The sequence below is a fragment of the Mizuhopecten yessoensis genome, unplaced genomic scaffold (assembly GCF_002113885.1).
Source record: "Mizuhopecten yessoensis strain PY_sf001 unplaced genomic scaffold, ASM211388v2 scaffold5459, whole genome shotgun sequence".
In the NCBI taxonomy this organism is placed as follows: domain Eukaryota; kingdom Metazoa; phylum Mollusca; class Bivalvia; order Pectinida; family Pectinidae; genus Mizuhopecten; species Mizuhopecten yessoensis.
In genome coordinates this window covers 1,212,870-1,227,888 of record NW_018406060.1, presented here as the reverse complement: position 1 = coordinate 1,227,888, position 15,019 = coordinate 1,212,870, and the positions used below count along the sequence as shown (strand labels likewise).

Genomic DNA, 15,019 nt, shown 5'->3' with positions numbered 1-15,019 from the left:
TCAGTTTGTTTTGAGCACAAACAGGAATTGAAAACTCATTTTGCGAGCTTTCGAAAACGTCTGTGTCTCGCTTCACTGAGCGACTTGCATGAAACAAGACAACGCAAATATCTGATTTGCCGCTAGCTTGCTGAAAGGACGTATAAACGCTCGAGAAGGCGTCTAGAAATGACATCGCTGACAACATCCACCACCCGAGTACCCAAGTAAACGTGACAGCTCTCTGCTGTTCCTGCCAAGGGATATAAATTATTCCCGCTTCTACTGCAAACTGCGGGAATATTTCATTTCTTTGTCAAGTAAAGAGTGCAAATGACCGGTGTCTCGACTCTAAACTGCTGATAACAACTCACTATGCCACAGTGCGCCGAAGTCAGCTGTCAAAAATCATGGAGACATCTAGCCTATTTGCACTCTAACACTGCAGGCAGGCAGGCAGCGGACGGGTCACAAGTTTACCCGTGTGCCGCCCTTTAAATCATTAAAATCAAACCACTACTCATTAACATACTTGTTATTTTTTAGTGAGGAAATATTTTGGAAATGAGTGAGGTCCGTCATATACACCAAGTCAGCTGGTTCTGTACATTATAAACCTCTCTTCGTTAAGATCTCTTGGACCTCGATTACTCTATAGTATTCAGCTTGCGTTATGCGGTTTTCCCATCGATACTGCAGTAAGCAGCTCCAACATTGATCACGCCATCATGCAGTCCTGTTGCGTCCTTATAGTCTTATCCGACTAATAGGCTTCTTGTGAGAGGCCTTCGAATCGTAGCGTAAGAGGCAGAATAGCCTCTTGATTTAGACTGAAATGATTTTTGCACCATGTACACCTTGTAAAGAATGTTGGACTTTGTCGTGTAGGGATTGAATTGCTAATAGCTCATGTGATTGTCAGATAGAAATAAAACGTGACAGCCAATAGGGCATACTGGAGCAGGCTGTATGTATATGTATATGGTATTGCAGCTATCATTTGGTATTAAAAGACAGTGGGGTTTTTTCTTTTCTTTTTTTTTTTCATTTTTTTGAAAACTGAGAACGAATATGCAATAAAGTGAGTGCAAATTGAATTTTCTCCTTATAAGTAGATAATCATATTTTTCATTGACATCTTTATGCTTATATTTAACAGTTCTCGTACTACTGTCGTCACGTTATTACTTCAAAAAGCATGCAGACTTGTATTTCATCTGTCGTTACTGTTAACAGATACACGTTTGATGAAACCACAGTATGCTTTTACTTGCTTTTGGTTGCACGATATAGAGTGCTGACATTCATATAGTGAACAGTCTTTTACGTAACGAGTAAAATTTGATATTTATTCACAACATGAAATAATGCAAACTTCAAGATCTGGATCTATAGCTGAAGTGATATCCAGCAAAGTTTTGTAGTGTTACTGTAGCGACAGTGTCTAGTGATGACAACGTGTTACAGGGACTTTGTATAATAAACACTGTTTTTTTTGTGACGGTATTTACTGAATGCATCATATGGGATGATACATACTAGACCTCAGTATTTGGCTCTCGTATACAATAACTGTACTCTTTAATCATGTCGTAAGCTCAGTTAAGGAGGGAGGACCCAATAAGGATAATTCTTCATAGAAAACTTATAAATCTATTGAAATGTGTCAACATTTCACGATAAACAATGATTTAACCTTATAATTTACGAGTTTAAATAGCACCAAAAGACAATTTCAAACTTAAAGTAATTCATTCATTTATTAACGTTGTAAAATAAATTGCGCGTTCGATGACAACGCTATTTTTTGTTTCGGATTATAGGAATAAAATAGGATTATAGAAATCTTATTTATACAAATCCAATAGATCGTTATTAATTGTTTATATGCCAGCAAACATTTGTTTATTTGAAGTGTCAGATATTGCAAAATTCAACTTGTGGTCCATTTAGGGTACTGCCATAGGCATAAACGGAAACATGTTTCCGTCCATATTTTACACGTGCATGACTGTGTATTTGTTGACTTAAAGTTGCTTTTGAGCACAGGAGACCCTATTAGCCATTGTGCCTACCAGCAAAAAAAAGCTGAAACGTCTTTGTTTTTTGTTCAGCGTACAGTCGTACCATAGTATAAAATGTCAAGGAGACGATACGATGTGTAAATAGTATTAGGCGGTACATGACGTGTGTTTGTGATAGTACTGTCGAATTAACCCGAATTCAAGCATAACATTTAAAATGCCACAAAACTTAAACTAGTGAATATTCAATTAGCTATATGTACGATTAACTGACAGTAAAAAGTCACAAAGTCACTCATACTATTCTGCTGTACTTTTCCTCTCTGTCAGACTCCATTTTACTAAATAAAGACGTGAACGTTTTGTGTTGATGTAATTACGGGCTGTGATAATCGTTTAGAGTACGGACAGCCGGAATGAATGTAGTTTGAAACAATTCCTGGAAATGTCAAGTTGGGAATTATCCGTCAATTACAGCTTATTACACCTACGCAATGGTAGCAAGCTTGCTAGCAATGTCAAACAGCAGCTGTTAATTGTCCGTTTGTCACAATTGAAAATCAATGGTGGAATGTTGATATAGGTCGTCTCTTTACAACAAAACGCCTCAAAGAGGGATACTAAGTGATGTTAAGAATGCGTATCCCTGACACGTCTATATAAGTTTGTTTTCTGTTGATCATTTGCTGAAAAATAGTATTTGTTTATATATAGTATAATTAAATATCCAATGAACTAATTTAGAATTTTAAAGAAATCCACTGAAATGTCAACCATTACATTTTAAACAACGATTTCAAAGATAACAAGAGAGGAAAAGCATACTTACATGAGTAAAAAGAAAACAAAAACTTATTTAAGTTAGATTTTTATTCGTGTTCGAGTTTTCCTGGAACGACTAGGGGAGTATTTGCCTTAAAAGGCGATTGCGTGAGAGAAATGGTACAGAAAGAAGATAACAGGGAACGTATTACTATTGGTGTTTGAACTCTAATTCGGGCGCTTCACCTCATCCATCATGTAACTATTACTTCATCCGGAAGATAATGCCTTCCCTTGTTTATTTACACTGACATATATATGAGCGTACCGTCCAAAGTCCCCCGATATATTAGTTCATCACTCGTTCTGGTCGTACATACAAATCGATGACGTCTGGGCCTCGTCACTTCACATTCAAATCTGATACCGCCAGCCAAATATGATCCCTTATCTTACGACTGACCTATAAGAAACCCAACCATTCTTGCAGTTATACTTGGTTGTTTGACGCCGTAGTGCCTTTAATGTCTTTTTGTTACAACCAGTGGTCAAGTTGCATATGCAACGACCAGCCTTTTAAAGTACAGACTCATGTTATGTGAAACTCAAACTATAAAGCTCGTTAGCAGTTGGACAAATGTACATGTACATGTGTGCACAAGAGCTCATAATCACAGTAACCCCGTTGGACATCGTATCAAATTATATCAGATCGTTTTGCTTTCTGCGTCGCTGTTCGATAAATATGATGTATTGAGATATTGCTTTTGATTCTAAGGTTAAAATGTAAATAATATGACAACACCTTAAATGTAAATTATTTTTACAAAACGAGTGCATCAAATAAGCATGTTAGTCCTCTTAAGTGTTGGTATATCCTTCCAAGGTTTCAACTTGAAATTATCTTTACTTGGAGACAATTCCCATGTTCACATTCATTATCAAAGTTCTTTGCCAGTCATTGGTGACGACATTGTTTTTATGTAGTGCAGACATACGTGAACGTGACACATAATTATATAAGGGGAATGTTAGAAGATGTTACCAGTACTACTGTCGCAGAGATTGTATGTATACAGACATGTGTCGGACACTGAATGAGTCAGTGCTGTTACTACTTAGTCACATAGACCACTACCGTAGCATACAAAGCTAGATTCCATCTCTCGTAGGTACACTTTCACTACTATAATATTGTAAATAAACAGAAAAAGATTGTAAAGGTCAGTCAACTTTGAAAATGGAAAAACAGCATTGTGACAACATCGCTGTTCCATTTTTATATCCACACGAGATAAGCTGTCCATGTGGTTGTGGTCATATTGAATACCACAAATCCTACGAGCCAACTGGAAAGACTGTTTATTATGCACAGTTGTACTAGCGATTTAAAAACTGCATTGGATGTTTGAATGTAAGACTGACTATACTTGTAACGACAGAAACAAGCAGACAAGGAGACGCTGTTTCTCCCAGGTTCCGTGCCCAGCGGTGGTAGAATTATTTTAAATAGCTTGGTCTTTCATGTGTATGTCGGTGCTGACATCTAGGTTCCTGTCGCTCATTCAAACAAACTAATTATCATCAGCGCCGGTTAAAACTCATTTGGACATCATTACTGAAACAGAATATTGATTAAAAGGTGAAAAGCCGGACCAAGTTTAACAGAACTGGTTCACGAGTACTAGATGCAGCTGATGCAATAAACTAGACACAGACAATAGGCCTACTAATTATAACTCGACGGTTAACACATTGTCAACGGAGGTTAACTAGGCACAGACAATAGGCCTACTAATCATAACTCGACGGTTAACACATTGTCAACGAAGGTTAACTAGACACAGACAATAGGCCTACTAATTATAACTCGACGGTTAACACATTGTCAACGAAGGTTAACTAGACACAGACAATAGGCCTACTAATTATAACTCGACGGTTAACACATTGTCAACGAAGGTTAACTAGTGCACAGTCGTCAAAGGAAGCTGTTAACATATCCTTTAAACCAAGGTGATTAATAAGCGTAAATGGTACAGAAAATTCTCAGAAGTACAACAGAGTATTGGTATACATCAATACTCAGGCAACAGCAGAGTGAATTCATAAAGGCTTCAGTGATACTATAATAACTGGTTCGCATCATTTTAGAATAAGCATAGAAGTTGATGAGACATGACACATATACGTAATAGGTAGTAATGTTATAACTTCGTATGTATATGCAATTCAAATATATATATGTGTTAATGTTGTGAGTACGTTTTGGTCACTTGTGATGAAGAAATGTTAGACCGGCTGTCTACTTACAGGAGACGGGAGCCTCCGTTTCAACTCTTCAGCTGTAGCATCAGAAATGAAGAATAATACATCATTTATACTCAAATGTTTGAAATCAATATTTCACGTCATATTTTGTCTACTGAATGACATTTGTACTTTGTCACTATAACCACATTTCGTTTCTTTTTCATAAGCGTTGAATTGTTAACCAACATTTCTAAAATTGCTAGTTCAGTTGTGAGCCGTCGAAACTAGTCGGAGATCTGATGTGTTGTTTATGAGTGTGAGGTTCTAAAGATTTTTCTTATGTCATATTCAGGAGAGATTGTCACAACTATCGTCAAACATGCGGATATTTTTATTAATGAAAAAGACTGATGAACGTATATGACGCTCAACGTTGCTGCAGCAATACCGATTTCACCACAACAGAGCGATCAACGATTGCTACGCTGTTTCCATGATTACAAGTTAATAAGCTATTCCTCGACGTTTGCATAGCCAGGTGACTGCAGTCTTAGTTTGTATATTTTTTTAACAGAATACTCCAAAGTGCAAATAGCCGGATGTAATTGACGTACATCCCGACAATAAAGAAACAGGAATATATACATGTACCCATTGATATTTAATTGGAATTGTTAAATAGGATTGTAGGGCATCATGGTAAGTATGAAGTACTTGACCCACACTGTTTGAGCCTCCGATACTGACCTCATCAATAAACTCGCACGGCAACCTTATCGGTCTGGTCGTGCGGCTGAGATTCCGACTGACATCTGGTATTAGACCCAAGTGTCAAACACGGCAGGATCCGGGCCGGTAATTGGACAACCTAATTAAGATTGATGACAAAAATCGTAAAACAAGCCGAAGACAATCCTAGTATCTATTCTAATACAGTATGAATCGATAGGTGGTTTATATAGCCCGCGTGATAGTTCAAAATTAACCGCACTGGTAATGCTGACAGACCAGTACTAGGTAAGCACAACCATGAACCTATTTAAGTACATTTACGGGTGTAATTAATTAATAATTATAGTAATGATAATTCAAGGTTCTTATATACCGCTTTATCACAACCTAGTTCGTAGGGCGTCTCAAAGCGGTTCACAAATTATTATCCGCGGTTATAGGGCCTTTGCAACAAGCCAATATCGTTCTCAACTCCCAGGGGAGCATACAGCCGGTGCTGCCATTTCGGCGCTCACAGCTAGCAATCTTCTACATTTCTATCATTGCCCAACCCCGTACTCATTTACAGCTGAGTACACTGGAACAAGAGGAGTAAAGTATCTTGCTCAAAGATACAACACAGTGCCGTGCCGTTACTCGAATCCGCAACCCTTCGGTCATGAGCTCGACGTCCTACCACTAGACTACCGTGCCTCCTATGAATTAAGAGTCTGTGCTAACTTTAGTTACACCATCTACCCGCTGACGTCTGACTAAACAAACACGTCATAGGGAAAGTCACCCCCGGTACAAGTACACTTTGTAGGTAAAACATGATCAAATGAATTTCAACCCTTTTGCATTTATTTCGATTTGAAAAACATTTTGGTTTACAAAAGCATCTAGATCATTTTTACACAAACGCTCATGTCCTTATTAGTCCCTATTGCTAACTAGGTCTGACGAAATTTCTTATTGTAAAGTGTAGAAATCTATTTGTTATTTTATTCTGTTTGGTTGTACTGGGTGTTTCTGTGTTGTCGTGATAATATTCTGTATTACCATGCCAGTGTCCTATATTGTCTCAATCATAATACATATTGTCTTGATAATACAATGTAATACCATGATAATGTTCTATATAATCCAAGTCATACTCTTTATTGTCGAGATCATATTCTGTACTATAGTGACTATGTTCTATATTTCTAAATCATATTCTATATTGTCGTGATAATAATATGTCATACCGTTACAATGCTCTATATAGTCCCAATCATAGTCTATACTGTCGTGGACATATTCTGTACAGCCGTGACAATGTTCTATATAGTCCCAATCATAGTCTATGCTGTCGTGAACATATTCTGTACAGCCGTGACAGTGTTCTATATAGTCCCAATCATAGTCTATACTGTCGTGAACATATTCTGTACGGTCGTGACAATGTTCTAGATAATCCCAATCATAGTCTATACTGTCGTAAACATATTCTGTACAGCCGTGACAGTGTTCGTTATAGTCCCAATCATAGTCTATGCTGCCGTGAACATATTCTGTACAGCCGTGACAATGTTCTATATAGTCCCAATCATAGTCTATGCTGCCGTGAACAAATTCTGTACAGCCGTGACAATGTTCTATATAGTCCTAATCATAGTCTATACTGCCGTGAACATATTCTGTACAGCCGTGACAATGTTCTATATAGTCCCAATCATAGTTTATACTGTCGTGAACATATTCTGTACAGCCGTGACAATGTTCTATATAGTCCCAATCAAAGTCTATACTGTTGTGAACATATTCTGTACAGCCGTGACAGTGTTCGTTATAGTCCCAATCATAGTCTATACTGTCGTGAACATATTCTGTACAGTCGTGACAATGTTCTAGATAATCCCAATCATAATCTATACTGTCGTAAACATATTCTGTACAGCCGTGACAGTGTTCGTTTTAGTCCCAATCATAGTCTATGCTGCCGTGAACATATTCTGTACAGCCGTGACAATGTTCTATATAGTCCCAATCATAGTCTATACTGTTGTAAACATATTCTGTACAGCCGTGATAATGTTCTATATAGTCCCAATCATGGTCTATACTGTCGTAAACATATTCTGTACAGCCGTGACAATGTTCTAGATAATCCCAATCATAGTCTATACTGCCGTGAACAAATTCTGTACAGCCGTGACAATGTTCTATATAGTTCCAATCATAGTCTATACTGCCGTGAACATATTCTGTACAGCCGTGACAATGTTCTATATAATCCCAATCATAATCTATACTGTTGTAAACATATTCTGTACAGCCGTGACAATGTTCTATATAGTCCCAATCATAGTCTATACTGTTGTAAACATATTCTGTACAGCCTTTGCAATGTTCTATATAGTCCAAATCATAGTCTATACTGTTGTGAACATATTCTGTACAGCCGTGACAATGTTCTATATAGTCCTAATCATAGTCTATACTGTCGTGAACATATTCTGTACAGCCGTGACAATGTTCTATATAGTACCCAATCATGATCTACACTGTCCTGACCATATTCTGCTCTACAAAGACAATATTCTTTTAATTTAATCATGTTCTACATTGTTCTGATGATAATCTGTTTTGTAACAGTCTAAAAAATCATATTCCTAGCCCTAACCATATGCTTTATTGGCAATAATCATATTCTGTATCGTCTTGACCATGTCATATACTTGCTATGATGTATATCTGATGATTTTACAGTTTACATGTTACAGATAATATGTGATATATGACCATTATTGATACTAGGTGTACGAACGCCAAAAGAGTTAACTTTGACGAGCTATACATTTCATGTTCTACGACGACCTGGTTTGTTGTAAGCAGTCTCGTTCTATGTGACCTACTAGCCGGTAGATAGTCAAATATATTAAAGTTGTCAGAGTGCTTCCCATCGATAATGCATGATTCTTTTCTCATTAATTTAACATGCACTTTTTTATGTTTGGTCTGCTGTGGCAATCAACGTCACCCCATCATAGGACCGTGTCATCGATATACCGTGAAACTTTAATAGAAGGTTTGCTCCCGCGAGGTAGATTAAAACATTAATTAACTTTGAAATTCAGTATTGATTTCTCCTTATTATCTTCCGAAGATGAAATTGTTTTTCACATGTACAGATTCTCACATTTCAGATGTGAACTTTTTAAATGTTGCTTAGAAGCCATAAATATTGCAGTGTCAGATAATATCCTGGTTTTACCGATTGTAAAACTGTTATGACTTTATATATGTTTGTTCAGAAATGAGCTACGACATTTCAAACAGAAAAGGTACAAACATTTAGTGCTGGGGTTACATTACTGATTGAATAATGCATCAGCGAAGCAAATTAGTCTTGTAATTGTGTTAGAAGTGTGGTAATAGCATTATAGTTGTAACTTATTTATTTCATTTTTGTTTCTTCAGGTTCCACCATGACCCATCACGGACCCGGATGAGGAAGACAAACTTTACAGGACAAGTTATCTCCCGCGTTTTCGTTAAAAATTCCAGCAAACATCATCATCCCGACATTTTCGTTTTCATGGAGAAATGAGTGACGTAGGGATAGCCCTCCTTGTTCTTGGAATATGTATGGTGGCGGCGGTGGTGATTGCCATTCTGATCCGTCTTTTTGGGATATACCACTTCACATCCTGTTTTGCCTCTGGAGAAGAAAAAGCCGTATTGACACAGCATGAGCAATACAACGGATACATGGTACGTACTACTATAACTGTATATGTGTTCATAACTATTGATATTTCATAAGGTGTCTTATAGGTATAACCTGAAATAGAATTTGCATTTTGAATTCGATAGTACTTCTACATGCATTAAACAGAAAGACTCGTTTATGTTATGGAAATATTCATTGACATACTGAAATAAAATTTGCATTCATAGGAATTCAAGATTATTTCTTATAAGCAAGAATACTCGTTTATGATATGGATTTATTCAATTATATATCCAAAATTATCCAAAATTATAGGGACTGAGAATAGGCTGATTTGCTTTAAGTAATATCGTCTCCAAAACTACTACCAAGGTTTTAACTAATTTTTGGAAGAAGCATCCTTAATTCATGTTGATCAAAATCTTTACTAATCTAATTTAAAGGCTGTGATTCCTTTGAGGTTCCTGCTAACTGGTAAGGTTTCAAACTGATTGAAGGCCTCTGCTCTAACGTTTGATCAGGAAATGTTAAAAAATGGTTCTGAGTTCTGTGACGTCGGAATTTGACTTAAAAAGACAATACAACTTCATACAACGACCATGAGTGTTAAGCAAAGTCTATGACAGTTTCATCTTAATCTCGTACAGTAACTGCTTTTAATAATTTCATAGCTTCAAAAGACGATGCATGTTTCATTTAACTCGACTAGTAAACTAGTTAACTTGATTTGATAATCACGGATGCCATCACACCACGTCTGAAGTAAAGCGTTACGGGCGGCATCATAACTGAGTGTTGTTGGCGGCTTTGCATTACAAATGATATATTGCCTGACGACGCAAATTGACATGCACTAAGATCGATAGCAAATGCAGAGCAATGTGCACGGATTTAAACAATTCCTTTTGTTTTCGAACATAGCGTTGGCATTACGTGATGTGATGTTGTAGTTCCAATTTATTAAATTGACGTGTGCTCCAAATCAGCGGCCATGTGTGATGAAGCAGTTACCCAACCATTACTCAATCCCAAATGAGATCATAAATTTCCGCGCCAAAATGCAAGCATGAAAACTGATTATATTTTGGATAAGAAGCTGATATATATTGGATTGTTGAATTCAATTGGTAAATCTATTTTAAACGAAACCAACATGTTTGGTATGAACATTTAAGGGAAAGCTGCATAATATATTACAGATTCACCTAATGGTTCAACAACGATCGCGTTTAGCTCATAGGTGTGATTTGAACAAGTCAGCGTTATTTTACACAAATCTGGAAAAATAATTCTATTTTTCTTTTAAAATGTGGGTGTTGGTGTTTTTACATTAAATGGGTTTGATGCGAAATCAGATGGCTAGTACCTGGCATTTCCCCATATCCATATTTGTGTGAAGGGATACAATTACCCTCCAAAATAAACATGAGAAGCATTTTTAAGCTACAGCCGGTAATGTCGCGTGAAAGTATTTGCCACTATATCCCTTATGAAGATGAGAACATCTTAGCTTCAATTTTCTTTAAAGAAAGAAAAACCTTTCTCAAATTTCTGAATGATCAGTTAAGAGGAAAGCAACTATGGGAAATGAAAAATAGCAACCACAAGCAGTTTTCGCAAAACAGTGTTGACTTGTCTATTTTTACCTTCCTGTGTGATATCATCAAGGTATGTTATTATACAACCACCGTGCGTTTTGCAAGTGTTGATAGGATGCGTGTAACTTAATCTTGGCCATCTCCAATTACTGCAAGACGAACAATACAAACTGCTGCGTACGATGCCCGTCATACCGTTATACAAAAGTAGTCAACATGTCTGAGCACTCTCTGCTATCTAAACTTCGTGTCAACGAAACCATTTGAGACCATTCTCTCCATTGACACGAATTTCCATTCCAGAAAGTCCAACTCTAATTACCGTGTCTTAGTCAAACGTTTTCAAGACTTTGTGATATTTGGACCTCCCAATCTGTGTAGATTGAGAGTTCAACTTTGACATTATGGAGGTGTCCTTGGTATAAGAAATAATCAAGGGTCAAAAGGATTCCTTGCAAACAACATCTCACGATATCGTCTTGCTATGCAAGCTTTGCCAGCTAGGATTAGTCCCTGGGGTCTTGGGTCTGCTTCCGAGATAACCTTTCAGTCTGATACACGCGCCCATGGACGAGAGTTAGATACACGACAAAAACACTAATTGAAATGACCTTATTCGTGATTGCACGCCTAGGCTGTACGCATACTAATGTCCCCAAGTCTGCTTTTTCACTTTCAATTTTGCATGCATATCGCTTATCAACACATACAACTGCCATGCAAAACGGAATGCAGTTAATGATTTGTATCAAAGGTTGGGAAAAGTGTCAAACGTGATGCCACGGAAGTGAGGATCTCTCCTGAAAGTGCATGTTTTTCTTGCAGTTATATCAATGTTTCAGCACGACCAACATTTCTTGTATCTATAATTATCATGTTCGTTCGTTGATACGATGTACCATATTTTAGCACGATACTAAGAAATGTTCTAAGATTTCCCATTTATTCACTTCTCAGATTTGCAAAACGTAATGGAGACAGCACAATGTTTTTTTTATCGTATTGGTAAATATTATGTATTGATCGAAGTTGTTGATCTTGTGTCGCCAGTGGGGTGTTATTTATCGACCTTTTCTACAGAGTAATCTATTTTTTGTTTGTTTGCTGTTTTACATTACACATACATGTCACTTTTTAGGTCTTGTTAACGTCCTTCAAACAAATATAAATGTATTGTATAATATGAGACTGCTGCAAGCATCTGTTGCTTATATAGTGGTGAATCAATACTTTATTAGCAGAGTAGTTGGTAACTAGTATTCTATCTAATATTTATTTTAGATTTTATCACGTAACTATAGCTACATTTTAATGGTTCAAATGAATGCAATCAGTGTACATGAAATGCTTGAAAAGCCTCGGTATGGACAGTTTCGTTCTTTAGCTGTATGCATGTTAATGTTCAAATGTAGCGATGGTTTTATTTCAGCTATTGATCTATCTTCACAAGTATAAACTAGTATAATTTCCCGTTAGCTCCGTGGTAGAGCGTCCGACTAGGAACCTGGAGATCGAGGGTTCGATCCCCGGTGAAAGCACACTATTCTCTTTCCTGTTACACACTAATAAAACCTGGAACGTAGCTTTTGAAATTCCAATTGATTATGTCAATATGATTACAGTATTATGCTAAAAATGGGTTTGAGCTCAACGCATTAATTCATCTGCGGTGTGATTGTTATAATGCCATTGACCCCCTACAAATACAGCATTTTGATGTCTACTTCGTTTCTGTAGCATTTTCTATCGATAGTGAGTTTTATTTTTTTTATTTTTTTGTGCTAGTCTAGTGACACTACCCCAGAGTTCTATCGTGCAGCAATTCGGCTAACGTCTTTCAATGCTCCTTCCCTTTCAATGGTATTTCCCTGCTCACATTTTGTTTGATAAGTTGACCATGTAACGTGTCTGACGTGATGAAAATGGTCATCTAGAAGATAAAAACATGTATTAAAATTTGGATTCAATCTATATGTCATACAGAAGATAAGCATAGATAATCACTTAGATCCTGCCCCTGGCTGGGCGTCACCTGGTCCTGTAATTTAGTGGCATGTCGTCTGAGAATGCTGGCAGTTTTACAGTATGAACTATAAAACGTTCACTTCAGCAGCTGCGAACTCCGGTGCTCGCGCCAATCTGTGATTGCTCCATCAACTTCATAATCGATCTGAGACTCTAAATGATCCCTTTTTTCAGTTTATCTTACACTTGTCATACCATATCATCAAGTTGGTCAACAATTGCGTCATCAAAACAGAGTTTGACAGAGTACTCTATACGGTCTCCCCAGGAATGACAAACAATCTCCTCGGACGCGAAGCCTTACAAAGTCAAATTCCTGATAATTTGGAAACCAATGAAGCCTTCCCTGTTGGCTATAGCAGAAACAGAGACGACAAAAGCACTCTCTTGGAAAGGTTTACAATCTTGTAAAGTAAATATAGTCTTTGGGGAGAACTCACGAGGCGAAAGGGACTACGAAATAAATAAAACAATTCAAACTGTCAAAAACATTGACAAATCCATAGGCAATTTTTGCATATCACTCGAAACATTTCGTTCTATGATATTTGAAACACTTAAACCCCGACAAGCTATTCCTGTTGTTGATATCGTCATCAATTATTCAGACGTTTACTGGCCCTGTCAGTCTGTGAAACTTGGTTTCCGAAATTGTGTCACTCAGCAGTCACTTGTAGACACCATCTAGCCATACCTAACAAAAAATGAGCAGGGCATACTTGGCTTGGCAAGGTATATAATAACATTAATAATAATAATTCGACGTTCATATATACCGCTTTATCACAACCTTCTTCGTTGGTCGTTCACAAATTATTATCCGTGGTTATAGGGCCTTTGCAACCAGCCAATATATTTCTCAACACCCCGGGGAGTATACAGTCGGTGCTGCCATTTCGGCGCTCATAGCTAGCATTCTACAATTCTAGCACTGTCCAACCACGTACTCATTTACAGCTGAGTAGACTGGAACAAGCGGAGTAAAGCATCTTGCTCAAAGATACAACACAGTGCCGTGCCGTTGCGTGAATCGAACCCGCAACCCTTCGGTCACGACCTCAGCGTCCTACCACTAGACGACCATGCCTCCGACCAAGAGCCTATCGGTACCTTATTACACACACGTATGTTGCCAATCAACAAAAGCCAACATCGTGGGAGTAGGAAAGTCTTTCAATATTACAAACAAACTGGCCTGGCAAAATGTCAAGACAGATCGAGAAGAAAACCAGCAATAATAAAGTAGCAATATAACACAACAAATAGGAAAACTATAGACACCATCAACGTGATTTTAGAGAGCCTTTCGTTTAGCGAAGTCGGAAATAACAATACCATCAAGGAATGAATAACTTCCATAACACTGCATTGTTCTAGCGATATAGCAAATGGCAAAAGCAGGACAGGCTGGGCGTATCACCCGGGAAGGAGAAACATCGTCTTCCTAACCAGCGATTGTGAAAACTTCTGCAACAATAATGATTTGAGTTCACAAAACTGATGCTAGTATAGTAATGAATTACATGTATAGCTTCACTCCTGGACATTTAATGGAGCTTCAGAAAACACATCATTTTCCAAAAGGACCTCTAGAAACTCAAAGCCTAACCAGCCTGTAATCAATGAAAGTCAATGCCGAAAATGCAATATGCTGAACTTACATAGTTTAAGCAAACTTATTATAGCATTGACATTCATACCCTACAGCCGGCCAACTCCATTCCTAGACATTACCATCTTTGACACAAGAACGTGGCACAGTCGAAACTATGCGTATTTTTGGAACAGGCAGCATAAAAATACAGAATCGTACACATACTTTGACTTTACAAATGGGGAACTGTTCAGTCTTTGAAAGAAGATAGCTTAACTATATAACTACTACAACTAATAATTAGTTCTAACACAACACAACAGGAATTGACAATATAACATTAACTTCACCATAC

The 15,019-nt window shown here is 37.4% G+C and overlaps 1 protein-coding gene across 1 annotated transcript in view; it reads left to right on the top strand.

The window, feature by feature from the left end:
- The window catches only part of LOC110450740 (synaptotagmin-12-like), a 52,366-nt gene that overhangs the window by 17,955 nt on the left and 19,392 nt on the right, over nucleotides 1–15,019 (top strand). Inside the window, exon 2 of the mRNA XM_021498420.1 lies at nucleotides 9,195–9,488. Within this exon, the coding sequence (XP_021354095.1) occupies nucleotides 9,321–9,488 (168 nt within the window). The 5' untranslated portion in view covers nucleotides 9,195–9,320. The remainder of the gene's footprint in view (nucleotides 1–9,194; nucleotides 9,489–15,019) is intronic.